The following is a 17,720-nucleotide window of genomic DNA, read 5'->3' on the forward strand; positions in this document are numbered from 1 at the left end:
ATGGCACAAGTTACTTTTCAGCTTTATCCCACATTTTTCTTGTCCATGTATCCTATGCTCTAGCCACATAGAACTTTGTGTCCTCTTCTCATAACTTTTCACCTTTACTCAAGATAGACTATTCTTACCTGGAATGTTCTCTACTCTTCCCCTTCCACTTGTTGATTACCTAAGTATCTTTTAATACCCAACTCAAATATCATGTCCTTTCTTATCCTCCCAGTCTATAGCAACTTCAGTCCTCTTCTGTATCTCTGCCTATTTGTATCTCTCATACATGTATATATTGTCTTTTGTGGTAGTTACTGTACCTATTTCTAGATGTAACTTCATAAGAACAGGAACTGTTTCTTATCTAAATTTTTTACCACAATCATTACCTTCATGTAGTTAGTGTTTAATAAATATTTATTGGATTAGCAAAAGCTGGACATCTATTAAAAACCTGATAGAAAATAGAAAAACTCAATCTGCTACAAAGAAAAAAAAAACTAGCATAGCTTAGATTGCAATACTTTTCATGTCGATGATGTAAACCCTGTCAGCTGATCTGTGCTGCTGTGCCAACAGCAGGTTAAGTACAGAGACAGTGTACACACACACACACACACACACACACACACAGAGCCTGTGTTACATCAGGGTTGAGAGAGTCCAGGAAAAGAACCCAGCATAAACAGGTAAGATTTGATGGGGAAATATTTGTGCTTGGGTGGGGCAGGTAGGAAGAGAGGGCATGGAATCAGTTCAATTTTATGATGTGCAGGTTTTATATTTGTTTTGCTGTGCATTTTGTATTCTTTTTTCTGGAAAATCAGCATGCTGAGGTTGTTGGTTTTTTTTTTAATCAATAATAATCTTTCCTTTCCTCAATTAGCTTTAAGATGACTTCAAATTATACCTTACAGAGTTACTGCAAGAATCAAATAAAATACTGAAAATGGGAATAAAAATTGCTATATACAAACTTCCAAGGAATGTACTACTAAGATTGCCTGACTATCAGGCTGACTGCTATCTACAAATACAAATCGACAAATGAACCCAATATCTGGGGCTGAATTCTATTTGTCACACCCAAATGCCAAGATGCCACTTCCCTTATACCTTCCCAGGATTTGGTTTTAGCTATTTTTTCTCTGGCAAAATTTAAGGGAGTGATTCTTCTGTAGCAGCCTTCCTTTTGTACTTCTTTAGATGAGAAATTAATCTGGCTTTAAAATGATTCTTAAAATTATAGCCTCTGCTGTAAAAAAACAGCCATTGCAGATAGAGAGATTCTAGACAAGATGAATCTGGTGTTCAATATTGGATTATACCTTTTTAGGGTTAATATTCCAACACTGTTCGACATTTTAGCTGATGACATAAAGAATATTTGAATAAGCATAAAGACCAAAAAGCTATTATTTGTCCAATTTGCACTTCAGAAAAAGAAGCAGGTATAGGTTCCCAAACTACAGAACTAAGAAGCCTGTGACTCCTAAATTATGTCCCTTTTCCTTGGCAGAGTTGCTATGGTGACCAGCCCGCTGCTGCAAAGCCCCTCTGATGCCTATACTTCTGCAGTAAAAGCTTCCACTGAACACATGTTATTTGCTAGAAACACACACACCTCATTATCAAATAGAAAGGCATATTTGGTTCATCTTTGAAATGGAAATTAAGCCTGTGTGTTTTATCATATAATAGTCTCAATTCTTCCCTCTTGGATTTTTTTTTGGAGGGGGGGATTTACTCTATTTAACCTCTGGTGAAATTTCAGATTTTCTTTTGCATTTTGTTCTAAAACTCTTCAAATAATCAAAATAACCATCAGGGTCTCTCTTGTGGAGCACAGCCTCACAGTAACTTTGGGAGATAAGGGCTATTATTACCTCCATTTTACAGGGGAAGAAACTAAGAGAAATTAAATTATTTTCCCAGCATCACAGAGTAAGTTTCTGAGGATGGATTTGAATTCTGGTCTTCCAGACACCAAGTTCAGCACTCTATTCACTGTGTCACTGAGCCATTTCTTATATTAGACTCAGGAAGGCTTGGGTTTTGTCATACCTTTGAAGTAGTCTAGCAATTCTCTTGGACTGTAAATTATGAATGAGTTGTTACCTGCATTAGTGTTAAAATCATTAGTCTACAATAAAAAAAAAAATCTCCAGGTTATCCTTTTTGAAAATACTCAACTAAACAATTCATTAAGGGCCATCATTTTTCTTAAGTTGTTTTCTGAGATAGCATTAAATTATATCAAATATGTATTATACCAATGGAAAAAATCCTAAATTACACTTGTCATAGATGTAAATCTCAAAAAGACTTTAGAGATCACCTAATCTAACCCCCTCTTTTTACAGATGAATGATGATGCCCCAAAAGTAATTTGCCCAAGGTCACACAGACATTTACATAAGTGTAATCAAATTTTAAATCTACAATGGATAAGTAGCTACATTTGGAATTAGAAGACCTGATTTGAATCCTAGCTCTTCTAGTATCTGTTTAACCTGGTACAAGTTTCTTTACTTCTCAGAGCCTCAGTTTCCTATTCCATAAAATATGGAGAGTGAATTAGATCATCTGAAAAGTCCTTTCCAGCTGTAAATTCATAGTCCTGTTGTCAAAACCCAGTCTGCTTTACTTCAACTACTCATCATCAGGAAACCCAAATAAATGGGACCGTAGAGACACATTGTGGAGGATTAGTAAGAAGAGATTGGATAAGGCAATAGTCCTCTTTCTTTAGCTTTCTTTTTTCCCTTCTCTTCCTTTTCCCCTATCCATTTCTCCCACTTCAAATGTAATGTTCTGGTTGGGCACTTGATTGGAAGTGGGGAGAAATATAAATATTCCTGAGAAACATAGAAAGGTTACAACATTCCACAGACACAAGGAAGTTAAGGATCAAACGACATGTCTTCTATTCACCATCCATCACTCACAAGTCACCTGAAACTCCCAAATCATACATTAAAACAAATATAACCCAATCCCATCCATAAAAATAAAAATAAAAATTTAGTGGCAGCTAGGTAGCATAGTGGATAGAATGCCAAACTTGGGGATTGGGCAGTCCTGGGTTCAAATCTACCCTCAGATACTTCCTAGTTATGTGACCCTGGGCAAGTCATTTAACCCTAATTGCCCAGTCCTTGTTGCTCTTCTATCTTAGAATTGATATTAAATTCGAAGGTAAGGATTTAAAAAAAAATTTTTTTAATTCAGAGGTTTGGTATGAGTGAAACATTTGACACCTGTCACCCTCATAACTTCCCCATCCACAGTCATTTCTGGAAAAATATTTCATTATAACAAAATTCCATCACAATCAAACCATTAAATGATCCACAGAACTTCATTCACTATTCCATACCTCCCTTGTTCTTCTACTACCTGACTCCAGAACATTGACTTGAAAAAGGATATAATGTCATGTTAACCTTACCTTTGTTTTATCCACCTTCTAAAAATGATGTTTAAACCAAAGTGCCTGGAGCACAGTTTGACAGTTTATATTTATGTAGAAGACAAAGCCTGGGCCTTGCCCCTGCTGGGGTGGATTACATAGTTGTAGAGTTGAGTGGGAAAAGCCTAGCTAATCTGTGGCTTCATCTGGCTCTGTTTTCCCATCCCTGGAAACTGCAAGCATTTTTTCAGGAGACAATGCCAAGGAACTAAGATCCATTTGATCCCTCAAAGGAATTCATGGAGTTAAGGGAATTGAGCTGTTGTCAGGCCAGCAGAATAGATCTGGATAGGAGCAGGCTTTGGACAGAAAGATTTCCTACCCTCTCTTGAATGAAAAGATCAACCAAGTGGATAAACAATAAAAGTAGGTGGCAGAGGAATTTTAAAAAGGAAGGGGAAAAGAGGGAGGAGATGAGGAGAAGCAGAAAAGGGGAGGGCGGAGAAAAGGGAAGGAGGAGAGAGCCAAGGAAGGAGAGAAATACAAAACAGTTTAGTCTCCCCCTTCCGACATTCCAACTAAAAGCATTGCTGTAACATTTCTCTGCCCCTCCTACCCTCACCCGTCTTTCTCCCTCTCCCTCTAAAAACGAAGTACCAAGAGAAGAGAGCCAGGGAAAATAACACCTCTCCTTAAGATACTGCTAGTCCTCTCCATCACACCTCCCATTTCAACTTCCGCACTGACCCCAGAGGGAGAGTGGCTGCCCTTGTAGGCTGATGGTGCCAAACTCCCCAATCTGGCAGTGGCGCCGGTCTGAGGAGCCGAGAAACTTCCCTTGCCCTATAAGCAGCTCTCCCGGGGAGCTCGGAGCTTCCTGCCAGGTTGGGAAGAGGCTCCACGCTGCCCTAGGCGCTGCTGAGTCCCGAGTCCTCAGGAGGCAGTGGTGACGGCAGCTGCAGCTGCGGCTCGGGAGGAGCCGCGGTGCCTACGGTGGGTGACGGTGACAGCTTCAGCAGTGGCAGTAGTGGCACCACGTGTCCGAGCCGGGGCGGGCTGGCGGGGGTGGGAGCGGGCTGGGTTCTCGCTTACTCGTAGGGCGAGCCAGAGGAGCACCAGGGACTGGCAGCCCAATCCACTCTGCCGCAGCCACAGCTGCAGTCGCCGCGCCCAGCATCCCCTGCCCATCTTAGCGAAGTGTCTTCTCCCTCAGCTGTCCGCAGGTGTCTCCTCCTTGGCAGCAGAGGTATAGGAGCTAGGCCGGGCAGTGGCGGCAGCGGGATGGGGCCCCTCCGGGAAACCAAGGTAGGAGACGTCCGTGGGAGGCAGGGTGCGGGACGAAGGGAATGGGCGCCAAGCCAGGGGCCACCTGGCAGGGCAGGAGGGCGGGGCCCAGGTGGGACTCTGCAGAGTAAGAGGCGGAGTTTGGGGAAGGGGCGGATAGGGTGGGCGAGATGCAGTGAGGGATGGTCAGAGACTAGAGGCAACAGGGTTAGGGTAGAATGAAGACAGTGATTTTAAGGTGATAAAACCTCAACAGATGAGGTCAGGTAGGATGGGAAAAGATTTGAGAGGTCTGACATCAGAAGAGTCAAATAACACTGAGGAATATTTATTGATGGCCCAAAACAGGGATTTTCGAAGCCCATAGATACTCACTGTAAAGATTTATGGTAAAATCTTTAATAAGTTGATAAAAGACATCAGATAGATAAGCAACTGAGGGATAAGGATTTAGGACATTACTCACGTTTCATGTTTATTGAGTGAGCTAGGCATCCTGCAGGATGCAAAAATCCTGATTGTTAAGCTGATTTTGATCACTGCTACAGAGACTACAGAGAGCCTCTGGAGTGGGTGCTTTGGCACTGTATATAGGATGGCATGTGTAGGAGGGACGAGGAGCTTATTGAGACCTGGGACTTTCTTTGAATTCCTACTTTGTGTAAAGCTCCCAAGGCTGCCCCTTGTTTATCTTGGCATTGACCCTAGTTAGCCCATGTTGAAAAAAAGTAGGAGGTCATGTTATGAAATGCTGTTGATTTCCTCATTTGAATTTTTTCTCCACCCCCCCCCCCTTCAATGGAATGGTTGAAGGAAATCAGTGGGATTTTTCCTTCCAAAAAAATTAAAAATCCACATAGGACCATAGGGTTGCAGGAATTTTGTACAAATGAGACTCCACAAATATAGAACACATAAAAATGAGCTACCTTAGAAATAACTAGAGGAGAATCCAGCTGGTGCCTAAGCAACCCCAAATGGGGACAGCATTCCCAAATGCACAGGTTTAGTTATGGTACTGTTTAGGAAAAAATCCAACTTTTATAATTAATGTTTTTGAATGATCTGTAGCTATGTATTTGATCCTGTTAAAAAAAAAAGCAGAGGAAAAACTCACTTCTCATGAATATGAAGAAAATAATCCTAAAATCCAAAATGAAAACCTAGAATAATCTTCCTGGGTATTGGATTTTTATTTTGTTTTGTTTTCATCTTGGCCCAGAGCCTTGAGTACCAGGATATTAATGAATAATTGAAAGGTTAGCTAGAAGAAGGGGGATTTGAAAGATAATGTTGCATTATAGATCAGGTGAGGGAGGCAAGTAGTTGGTTGGGAGGGGGGTTGTGTGGGATACAGTTCGGGAAAGTATGTGGAGAGAAAATTTGGGAGGGAGAAAGCAAGTGACAGAACTAAGGCAAGGCAAGAAAAATGAGGGGAAACTGAAATGATAAACCAGTGTTGAGAGTCTGTGAAGAGAGGAAAAGATTTAATTTTATATAAAAAGTCAGAATAGAAAGAAAAGGAGGATGTAAAGTAGGATTGATTTCTTAGTAAGATATAGCAATGGAATCATTCTGCATGAACAGTAGGTAGGGATGCCTGGTTGGTGGGGCTGGAAGGAAAAGTTGAAATGTTTTTTTGTTAAATAAATAATATAAGAAAGAATAATCACCTTCTTCAGGTGATTCCTTATTCAGACATTCTACTTCTCACAGTAGGAGAAGTTGTGTTCTTTTTATTTTCATTTTGGTATCCAATTTTGAGAAGGAGCATAGAGGGCAACATCACGAGAAGGAGATTTCCCGAAGCCGAATTCCCCGACTGATCCTTCGGCCTCACCTACCCCAGCAGCAGCAGAAAGTATCACCAGCATCTGAGTCTCCCTTCTCTGAGGAGGAAAGCAGAGAGTTCAATCCCAGCAGCTCTGGTCGGTCTGGGAGGACCATTAGCAGCAACAGCTTCTGTTCAGGTACGTACTTGACTTTGACCTATTCCCTACTAAAATAAATACTCCCTTTTTGCTTAAAATTAGTTTTCACTGGATTTTCTGCTTTTGCTTTAATCTATATTTCTTTCCATGAAAACATACTTTGGAATTTTAAAGCTATTTTATTTTTTCTTTTACAAATAATTGAAGAAATGCTTTGACGAGTTTCCCTTGACTATGTCTGGGAAGGACATTGGCTAGAAATCCCTATAATTTTGTGTGCTTTAAAAATTGAGGAAAACCCTAGGTTAAGGAATCCATGTTCATTGAGACCTGAATTATTATGACATGTGTTTCTGTTAAACCTAATTAAGAAAGTGTTTTTTTATCATTATAGAAGCAACTTAAGTTTATTTTAGGACATCATATCTAAATGTATGAAGAATTTCCTATTGTTGTTGAATAAAGCATGATATAGAGGAAAGAATGTTGGACTGGGGTTCAGAGATCCTAGCTTCAAATCTTGGCTTTGTGACTGATATGTATGTTGTTAGGCAAGTTACCCTCTCTGGGCCTCACTTTCCTCATTTGTAAAATGAACAGGTCTGGCTAGGTGACCTCTGAGCTCTCTTCCATTTCTGAATCTGTGATACCATGATTTGATTTCTACCCATGAAATATCCCAAGAACTTTGTCATCTTTCTGGAGAAACACTGTATAAGAGTCAATATGACCCATCTCTGTGATTTAAGAGGAATGTTTCATTGTCATTCATTTATTATGACCTATTTGGGGAGAAGTGAACTAAGAAGATGGGCCTCTATTGAGAAGACATGTGAATAAGTACTAAAAGTGCACAATTTTAAACCTTTTATAACAGCATTCAAAAACCAATTCAAAGAAGTATTTATCAAGCACCTACTGTGTATTCATGCTTGGCTTCCAAATTATAAGAATGTGAGATATATAGACCCTGTCCAATAGAAATTTAAAATAAGTAAAGGAGATAAGTAAAATAACCATCATAGGAATTAGAGCATGATAAAAGGGAAAAGGAAAACCAAAGTGATAGGAGAGATTCAGAAGAGGGAGAATGCAAAATTCTATTCCATTCACAATAATGTCTGGTATTCATTTAGATTTGCCAAATGCTTTATATAAATTATCTCATTTGATCTTCACAACAATACTATGTATTAGATACTATTATTTATTACTATTTTACTTCTTATATAATATTATCACAGATTTAGAGCCTGAACAAACCTTAGCAGTTATCTAGTCCAACCACTCAGTTTATAGATGAAGTAATTGAGGCTTAGAGAGGTTTAGACTTTTTCCCAGTGTCACAGAGCTAATATGATAGGAAATTGTAAAGATAGAATTAACTCTCCTCTTGCCTATTTTTAACTAATCAAATCAAGAACTTAAAGTACCCCTACTTGACACTAAGTAAGAGAGTTTGTAAGTCACTTGCTAAAGTGGGTGGCAACTCCAGAAGCCCCTGCCCCACCCCTGGGCAGTGCTAGGCAAAGAAAGACTGCGATTGGTTCCCGTAAAGTGGAGAAGTCCTTGGAAAGGAAGTTCAGGACTTTTTATAGTTCTTTTTCTACATCACTTCCTGTCCCTTCCCCACTTTACAGTCTTTCAATTTGCCTAGCACTTCCCAGGGGCAGGGCAGGGACCTCTGGAGTTGTCACCCACTTTAGCAAGTGACTTACAAACTCTCTTACTTAGTGTCAAGTAGAAGTACTTTAAGTTCTTGATTTGATTAGCTAAAAATAAGCAAGGGGAGAGTTAATCCTATCTTCACAGAACCCAGAGCTTCTTTTGTCCAAGTACAGTACTCTGTCCCATGTGGCAATTTGAGTTTGTCTCCCTGACAATGTATTTCTCTATCAACTCCACACTCTTATGTTATGCAATGAAAAAACTTCAGAGAAGTTTGAGTGGGAGTTTTTGCTGGTGTAGTATTCAGCTGATAAAACAATCATCTGAAATCTTTCTCTGCTCTTCATGAAAAAAATATATGCTTTGTGTACCTAGTTATTTAAAATATGTTAACTGAAAAATCTTCAGATTCCCTGCTTAGTTCTAAAAATTTCTACTTTCTGAATTTTTACTTGAATGTGTCTGAATTGAGATCAAAAGGAAACCCTACTGCTCAACTGACATGATGTTCCCACCATGGAAAAGGGAAAACAAATTTACCAAGACCTGGGTAGTATTTGCAGAATGTTAGTGTTTACTTTAACTGTGTTTTGGACCTCAGCATCCAACTATGTAAAAGAACTCTAGAATCATTACTCCAAACTGGCAGAGTGAGCCCTCCTTTTTGTTTATATAACTAAATCTTTGGAGTGAAATTCTAACTTTATACATGATGTGTACTCCAAATAAGTCAATTCCACTAGGCTAGACTTCAGGCCAACCTCAGTTTGAAAAGTCAGCCACATTTTCAAAATGAAAAAAAAAGGACAAACCCATAAAATGGTGAATATCTTTCATGAATCATTCTGTCCAAGAAGCATTTCCAGAATGACCACACCCTCCCTGGGGATCTGTCTTCCACTAACATTAGAATGTTATACAGGGTAGCCAAAAGGAGAAATTAATCCTTTTGCTATTAACTAGCTGAGAATGAAATGACAGGAACTTATAATTATTAGCCTTGACAAACTCATTTCTCCATCTTTAGCCTTGCCTCTGTCCTCTTTATCAGATTTTGCCTAGTGTCTCCAAACAGAATTACTTCCTATCTCCAGGCCCCACTCTGTCTGGATCTCTCGCAATGATTCCCCAAGGATTGAGTCTTATAGATTTTTCTTCTTTTCCCTGCCTGTCTCTACTTCTGATATGACCCAAAAGGCTTCCAGTGCTTCTCTTACTAAAACTAACAGGAGGATAGCATACTAGAGCATTGTTAATATTGCTTAAGGAGGTCAGATGGTGGATAGAAAGAAAATGAGGAGCCACAGGCAGTGAAATAGAGAATATCAAATATATCCAAAGAGCAAAAGATAAAAACAGTTGCTTTTTTAAAATCCCTTCCACCTTAATATAAAGAAGATAGGAAATGGCCTCTTTGCCCAATCATGGTAGTTCATCAGAAAAGATGGTACATATAAATGAATATAGTGGTCACTACTTGCGAAACAACAATATTACACCTTACTAGTTACATCGCCCCATAACTTAGTCTACTTTTTTATGAGGCAGCATGAACATTCTGCACTGACTTTTCAAATTTGCAAATTATTTTATTCCTAGTATGTTGAGGCTGTTGGGTAGATTTTCTATCTGTCCTCTGTTCCAGGCCTTCTTTGATTTGAAAGTAAGTCACAAGCTCCAGAAACACACTATGCAGCATCTAGCTACATAGCTGACCACTTAAATTGCCTTGGTCATATGTTTTTCTTCTAATGCCCATTTTGGAAATGAGACCAAATATAGGCAAGCATGAACTTCTGAGCTCACACTGACCTTCCACCCTGATGGAGGGTATCATTCTTAAATGTTTGCCTACAGAAATGTGGTGCTTAATAATAAGTTTTCCAGAAGAGTAACCTTCAGGATACTTGCTTATATTTGTGTCAGATAGTTACTGTCAAGAATAGTTTGGGGCCCAAAAGGTGGGTTGTTGGTTTTTTTGTTTTTTAGCTTTATCAACAAAGGCTGTACTACATTGATTTCTCCGTTTTCTCTGTGCTATCCAGTCAACTCCATTTTCATTCTTTTCCTATCGCCTTCCTCAGGCTAGAAAAAGGTTTGTTTGTTTTTTGTTTTGTTTTGTTTTGTTTTTGTTATTATCTTCTTTCCTGTCATTCTCAGCTATGTGTTTTTTTTTTTTGCTTTTTTCCTGTCATTCTCATCTGTTTTTTTGCTTTTTTCCTAAACCATTTTCTAAGCTCATTTTGCCTGTGTCTCTGAAGAGTTTTCTTTGAAAAGGCTTTCAATATGCCAATGAAGGACTTCCATTAATTTATTTGGTATCTTTTGCACTTTGACCTCATTCCATCTTGAAATTATTTTGTTCTTTGCAGTGTATATTCTGCATGCAATTACTGAGATACCAACAGCAGGGCAGAAATAATGATTATCTACTTAGCAGGAGACACTTAAATTTGTGTTTATTTGGAGGCCTTTGTTGTCCTATTCAGAAAGAGTGCACATAGCACCTAATGCATTGTCAGCACTTATGTGTAATAAATAAATGCTTTAGAGACCAAAGATTTTCAGCTATTAATAAAAACAAGACCAATTGCCTTAATTGTTAAGTGGTTTTAGAGGGCTTTTTAGATATATTCATGCTTTTAAAATTCTAATTTTTCTGTACAGTTTTTTTTACTCTTTTCTCTGTCTTCCCACTTTCAATATGTCTATAAGAAATAATGGCATTATTTTTTGGTCAACTTTATAGCTGATGGTATATGGGGCTCTGACCCTCATTTATTAAGAGACATTTTCTATTGTTTAAATTTGTTTATTATGCTGTCCTGGACAACATACAAATTATGGAAGCTGATGACCTGTTTGTATTTGGAGGATACATATCATCATTCATCTGATGCAATTTACAGCATGCTGTGCATTCCTCTTTCCTTACTGTGGAGAATAATTACTCCTTAGAACAATGAGGCATATGGATTGTTAGGTATTAGCTAGTTCTCCTCAGGGGCACTTTGTAAACATGTCAGGTAAAACAAATCATATAATGGAATTTGATTTTCTTGGGATTGATGAGTTGAAATGAATATTTAGGTTATATTGGTAAATTTTTCCCTTTCATAAATTAATTTTATTTTCAGGACCTTACTGGCAAAAGACACAAAGATGGCAGATACTCTTCCATTCCTGACAGTTATAACTATAGGGATCTAAGATTGCTAGATTAGGAGTTTGAAGACAAGGGTTCTAATGTTGTATCTACCACTAGTTGTATGACCTTGAGCAGTCACTTGACCTCTCTCACCTTGTTTCCTACTCTATAAAATGGAGATAATAATACCTTCCTCACCTAACTCACAGTGTTTATGTGAGGAATAAATGACATAATGAATGTAGAAATACTCTGTGGGCACATAAAGCATGGTACAAGCGAAAGATCTAAATATTTTAGCAATAGTGGGTTCTTTTTACAATGGCAACAAGTCAAGAAAGAGAATGCAAAGCTGTTGGGACTCTCTGGGATCTGGTATAATCAGAGGCTTTGTGTGGCATGATCTTGGGGGTATTTTTATTTTTATATTGTATGTTTAATAGGAAGAAAGATTTTTTCCCTTCTGTGTGTGCCAGAACCCTGGAGGGAAGGCCAATTAAAGGAAATTAAAACCTGATTGATGCCCTGCCATGAAATGACGATGCCTCCAAAAATTTGCCAGGCACATACCCACAAAAAGTATTCCTGGTATGATTTTCCTTTAGTCCAGTTGAGGAAGTTGGGACATTTTATTGTAGTAGCATCTAGACATAAAGTTTAGAATTGAGCTGTCACTAAAAGTGAGCTTTGTGGCAAATTTTTACTGTAATTAAAAGAATGACAACCAATTTGGAAGGGGATGATCAGGCAAAGAATTGTTTTTGCTACAACTTTTGTACTATTTTAGACAACAATATCTATACACAGTTGAGAAACATCTTGATGGAGGGGTGGGGAACAGGGCTCATATACAACAATCTTAGAAATACTTATCCAAAAAAGGTTATGAATAAATAAGAAATGTGAAAACGAGTGGGATGTGTATGCAGAATATTTGTAGAAATGTGGCAACAGACAGAAAGATAGGTGGTTTTAATTAAGAATTTTTTTACCTGATCTGTGTTTTCATCCCCATATGGAATATTTTCATGAACTTCTCCTCAACTTGTCTTAAATAACTGCCCAGAGGTAATGCATGACCTTATTAGGCCCATGCCCCACAGAGGCAATGCCTCACAGAGGTTAAAGTAAGAAGTGACCATGTGGAAAGGTACATTGTCAGAGCTGAAGGAAACTATGGTCTGTAAATAGCAAAACTATTTCATATTTGTGTGTGCTGTGTAAAGAGATCAAAAACATATTTGAAATAATTGCTTCACTCAAGAACCTTACATTTTGTTGTAGAATCTACCACATTCCACAGGTTAATACAGAATATATACAAAATTATTATTTAAGAGACATAGGGTGACTTCTGTCCTTATGAAGGAGGTGGTACTTAAGCTGGACCTAGAGAAAAAGTGAATTAGGAGTTCCAAGAGACAGAGGTGAGGAATGAAATCATTCTGAACATAATGTACAGCTTGTGTAAAGAAATGGGATGTTATGGATGAGGAATAACAAGTAAGCTAATTTGATTGGAGCACAAAGTGTGCCATGAACAATCAACATAGAGATATAGGCCAGAACCAGATGGTGGAGATGTAAAGATTAAAATTTAGGGGAGACTGAGGCAGGTAGAAATTAGTTTCTCTCTGCAAGGAGTATTATATTTTTTTAGAGGTTTATTAAAGGTGAAAGATTAAAGGAAATACAGAATAAGAAAAAACATGTGCCTAGGCCAGAGGCCTAGACAAGACAACCTCACATCATGGAAGAGACGCGTCTGCTCCAAAACGGAAGTCCAAAAGAGAGAGACCCCGCCTACGGGGAAGACCCTTTAAATAAAATTTTGTTCTCATCCCAGGTGAGAATTCAGTGAGATTAGAGGGCATTCTGGGAGCTAACAAGGACTCCTGGGGAATGGAGTCCAGAGTTCAAATCTCAATTTTACAATCCTCCGTTTGATCCTCTGGGAAAAAGTCCTTCCCCAAAGGATCATAAAAACATAATCAATTTAAAGATTATAATAATTTGAGGATAAGAGAAAAAAAGAACAAAACCAATAATTACTGGATGCATTGACAGAAAGCCAGTTAGGGGGCAGTCCCCTTTGGCATGAAAGTATACATACAAATAAATGTTCAATCAACCACACCCAAAGTTCATTTTTATGCACTTGTGGTCTGGAGGCTTCTTCATGGTGGCTTCTCCAATAGTTCAGTTCTGGATTCAGAGAGGTAGCTTCTTTTATACCTGAAATTCTTCTCAAAAAGAATTTAAACTTTGCAATTTAAATAATGATATTTTTTACATTCCCCCCGTTAAGAGGGTGATTAAAAAAACAGGATCACTTAGGGATTCATGGCTGAGGTATGAGGTATATGAATCAATTGGCAAGAGAAATTTAAAAAAAATCAGAAAAATCCAAAAGAAAAGAAAAAATTTCTGGATGAAAATATAGACTATCAAAGTCTTATGTGTAAAAACTCCAAGTAAAGAAAAATAAATCTATAACAGGTCCTTCAATCAGGGTCCAATCAAAATGATCTAAGCAATGATGCATTTACCCAGTCAGTAGCCAGGACTACAGAAAGTTGCCACACTATGAGAGGAAGAAAAGAAAGGGACCAGATTATAGAAGCCAAGTAGGAGCCAAGTTTGGGGATACTCGTCTGTGAGTATCTTCAGAGTGAGTGTGGACACAAGGAAGGCCTACATCTTAACGTAAGTCAAGTGTCACAATCCCAAGTCTCACACTAGGTTCAAAACCTTTGTATTGGCCTAGAAGTGCATCAATCCATCCTGGATTTGCTTTTCTTTGGCTCTGTGCAATGGCTCTTTTGTGTATATCTTGTCCTGGAATCAGACAGAATCATTAAGCAAAGTCCCATAATTTATTTAAATAATTAGTGGCATCGTTTTTATAGTCATAAGCTTTTTAGGGCATGCATTAGCAAATGTATCTTAAACTTGTAGTACTGAAAAATCAAAAGGTTAAAGAAAATCTTAATGCTGGTGTCATGTGCTTCAAATATAAAAAGGAGAGAAAAAATAATTAAAAAAAAAACAAATAGAATATTGCACATGCAAGAAAAATATAATAATAAAAGAGCTTTAAAATTCAAGAATGTAGCTTATAATCATTGACACTCTGTGTCAGCTAAGAAAATATAAAATACAAGGCTTTCTCACCAAAAATGAGATCCATTTCCTCTTAATATCTGGCCATGCTCACTGTGAGTAGAAGGCAAATGAATTGAACAAGGTAACAATTTTTCCATTTTTAAAAATACAGTAGTAAAAATATGTAGATATCAATATCCCCCAAATTCTCAATAGCCCAATTAATTACAATAGCAAACAAACACACTATCATATTTCACATAAGTTGCTGTATGGCGTTTTAAAAAACCTATTAATTGATGGACATTTGTCACACGTTTGTTTGTTTTTTGTTGTTGTTTTTTAACAAACGTAGCAATCTTTCAACCTTGGTATTCAAACATATTTTTAAAAACAAAGTAAAACTCATCTTGGGTTAAGAACATAATTAAGAAATCTAGAGATCGTTCTGATGGAAGTTAAGTAGTGAGCTGAAGAGTATAAATAAAAGATGCTCCTTTTTTGGAGGCTTTTTAGGGATACAATTGCCCTGAGATTAACTTCCCAACTTCCATTCACATATTTAGAAATGCGGGAAGGTTGGGGTTTATAAAATGTATTTCACTTCAGCTACTGTAATGGGCCTTACCTCGTGGTAGGGGTAGGCAAAATAACCAGAGATTGTTAAAAAAATTCCAAAAATCATATTTAAAAAACCCTTAAAATCAGTTGATATTTAGCACATAAATTTTTCCAAAGGTTGTTATACAATTATAACCAGTCCTGAAGTCCATCTCTCCTCTGTGACAATTTTACAAAGGCAAAATAGAAAAACTGTTTTTTCATATATGGGCTTAATCAGTAATATTTTTTCAGCATAGTTATAGGGGGAAAACAACAGAATTTTAAAGCTCAGTACATTAAATGAACAGTAGAACAGAATATATGAACTTAAAATCACAAAAGTAAACCTTAAACAAAAATGCAATAGAAATACAGAGAGTTTTTATAAACCATTGGAGTCTGAAATGCCTTAAAATCATAACCTCCAGTCTTTAAAGTTCCTTAGGTGTGTGTTTTTTTTCTTTTAATTAATTATCCATTTAAATGTCTATTGTCCTAAGGCAGAGTAGTAAGGGCTAGGCAATGGGGGTTAAGGGACCCGTCCAGGGCCCCACAGCTGGGAAGTATCTGAGGCCAGATTTTAACCCAAGACTGCATGTCTGTAGGCCTGGCTCCCAGTTCGCTGAGCCTCCCATTTGCCTCCCCAAAGTTGAATCTTTGGGCTGAATCTTTCTTCTGGCACACAGGTGAAATCAATGCTATTACCAGAACAGTCAAAAGGTATCCTTTTAAACAGCCCATTGCTTTTTATGTTTCTGTTTGAAAAGTCTGTTTCTTCTCTCTTCCTTTCTCTCTCCCCTGCTATGATCCCTCCTCCTGCCCCAGTCCACGTGGAGCCCAGGCCTCCCACATGGAGCCAATACCCCCCCCCCCCCATTTTGTTACCAGCCAAGGATCTGGGTTTGTTGGACATGCAGGTCACCAGGTGATTGAAATCATGGTTGAATCAGGTGGGCCAGGTGACCGAGAGAAAGACCGCTGGGGTGGGCAGGGCCGGGGCCAGAGCCGGAGTGCAGACAAGCAGGGCCGAGCGGAGCGGGCAGCCGGGGTGGGAAGTCCAAAGCGGATGGTGGCAGCAGGCAGAACAAAGCAGCCAGGAACCAGTTGAGAGGCAAACAGCAAACAGGCAGGCAGGGAGAAGCTAAAGGCTGGAACGAGCCACAGCTTTGCAAAGGTAAAAAAAAAACAAAAAACCTCGGCCAGAGAAATGTGGCTCAAAAAAATTTCTAGGCACAAGATATTAAAAGCTGAACTAAAGATCAGAAAAGAAATCAGAAGATTGAGATATTTTGTTTTCCTGAAGTGGTTAAGCCAACTGTAAAGATTAAAATTTAGGGGAGACTGAGGCAGGTAGAAATTAGTTTCTCTCTGCAAGGAGTATTATATTTTTTAGAGGTTTATTAAAGGTTAAAGATTAAAGAAAATACAGAATAAGAAAAAACACGTGCCTAGGCCAGAGGCCTAGACAAGACAACCTCTCATCATGGAAGAGACGCGTCTGCTCCAAAATGGAAGTCCAAAAGAGAGAGACCCCGCCTACGGGGAAGACCCTTTAAATAAAATTTTGTTCTCATCCCAGGTGAGAATTCAGTGAGATTAGAGGGCATTCTGGGAGCTAGCAAGGACTCCTGGGGAATGGAGTCCAGAGTTCAAATCTCAATTTTACAGAGATCTCTAAATACCAGGGGAAAAAAAGTGTATTTTATCTTCAAAGCAAATGGGAGCCACTGAAGCTTCTTGAGTAATAGAGTGACATGGTTAGATCTGTGCCTTGAGAATATCAATTTGGCTGCTGTTTGGGGGATAAATGAAAGATAAGGGGGATTGATTGCAAGGCCAATTAGAAAGCTAATTCAATTTACCACTCCAGTTAAGAAATGATGAAAGATTGAAGTAGGGATGAGTAGAGAAGAGACTGATGTAAGAGATGTTAATAAACAGGAAATAACAATACTTGGTAAATGACTGATTATGGGGGAGAGGTGATGAGAGTGAAGATTGAATCCTAGAATCTGAGCCTTAGTGATGGGGAGAATAGTGATGCCTTTGACAGAAAATGGGAAGTTAGGAGGAAGGTGGATTTAGGGAGAAAGATGATTTTGTCTTTGGACATTTGAAATTTGAGATGCCTATGAAACATCCAGGTGGAGTTGTCCAACAGGCAGTTGGAGATGCATTACTAGATCTCAGGAAAGACTTGAAAGATTTCTATATAGATTCTGGAGTCATCTGCAAAACAGTGATAGTTGAATACATGGGAGGAGATAAGATCAACAAAAGAATGTAGAAACAGGAGAGGAAAGAGTACAGGATGGAGGATGGAGGCCTTACTCAGGAATGAATGTAAGACTTGATTGGAGATTCTACAAAAAAAGACTAAAAAGCATCGATCAGATAGGAAAACCAGAAGGATAAATGTCACAAAAACCTATGGAAGAAAGAATATACAGAAGGTAAAGGTTTTCAAACAGTCTTAGATAGTTCATAGAAGTTAAAAAAAAAAGAATGAGGACTGAAAATGGTACATTGGGTTTTTCAATGAGGAGATCATTGTTGACTTTGGAAAGAAAAGATAATT

General features: G+C 38.3%; 1 protein-coding gene across 5 annotated transcripts in view; it reads left to right on the forward strand.

Annotated features, from left to right (window-relative positions):
* Window positions 1-342: 342 nt before the first annotated feature.
* Window positions 343-17,720, forward strand: part of SYBU (syntabulin) — a 104,935-nt gene continuing 87,557 nt past the window's right edge. The window contains exons 1-3 of one of the 5 annotated variants that reach the window (XM_056823178.1): window positions 343-680; window positions 4,617-4,708; window positions 6,453-6,657. In XM_056823178.1, coding sequence (XP_056679156.1) covers window positions 4,685-4,708; window positions 6,453-6,657 — 229 coding nt within the window. In that variant the 5' untranslated portion in view covers window positions 343-680; window positions 4,617-4,684. Of the gene's footprint in view, window positions 681-772; window positions 4,709-6,452; window positions 6,658-17,720 lie in introns of those variants that run through there. The other 4 variants (XM_056823180.1, XM_056823179.1, XM_056823181.1 and 1 more) reach the window with 4 other exon arrangements.

Source organism: Monodelphis domestica, chromosome 3 (assembly GCF_027887165.1).
Source record: "Monodelphis domestica isolate mMonDom1 chromosome 3, mMonDom1.pri, whole genome shotgun sequence".
NCBI lineage: Eukaryota > Metazoa > Chordata > Mammalia > Didelphimorphia > Didelphidae > Monodelphis > Monodelphis domestica.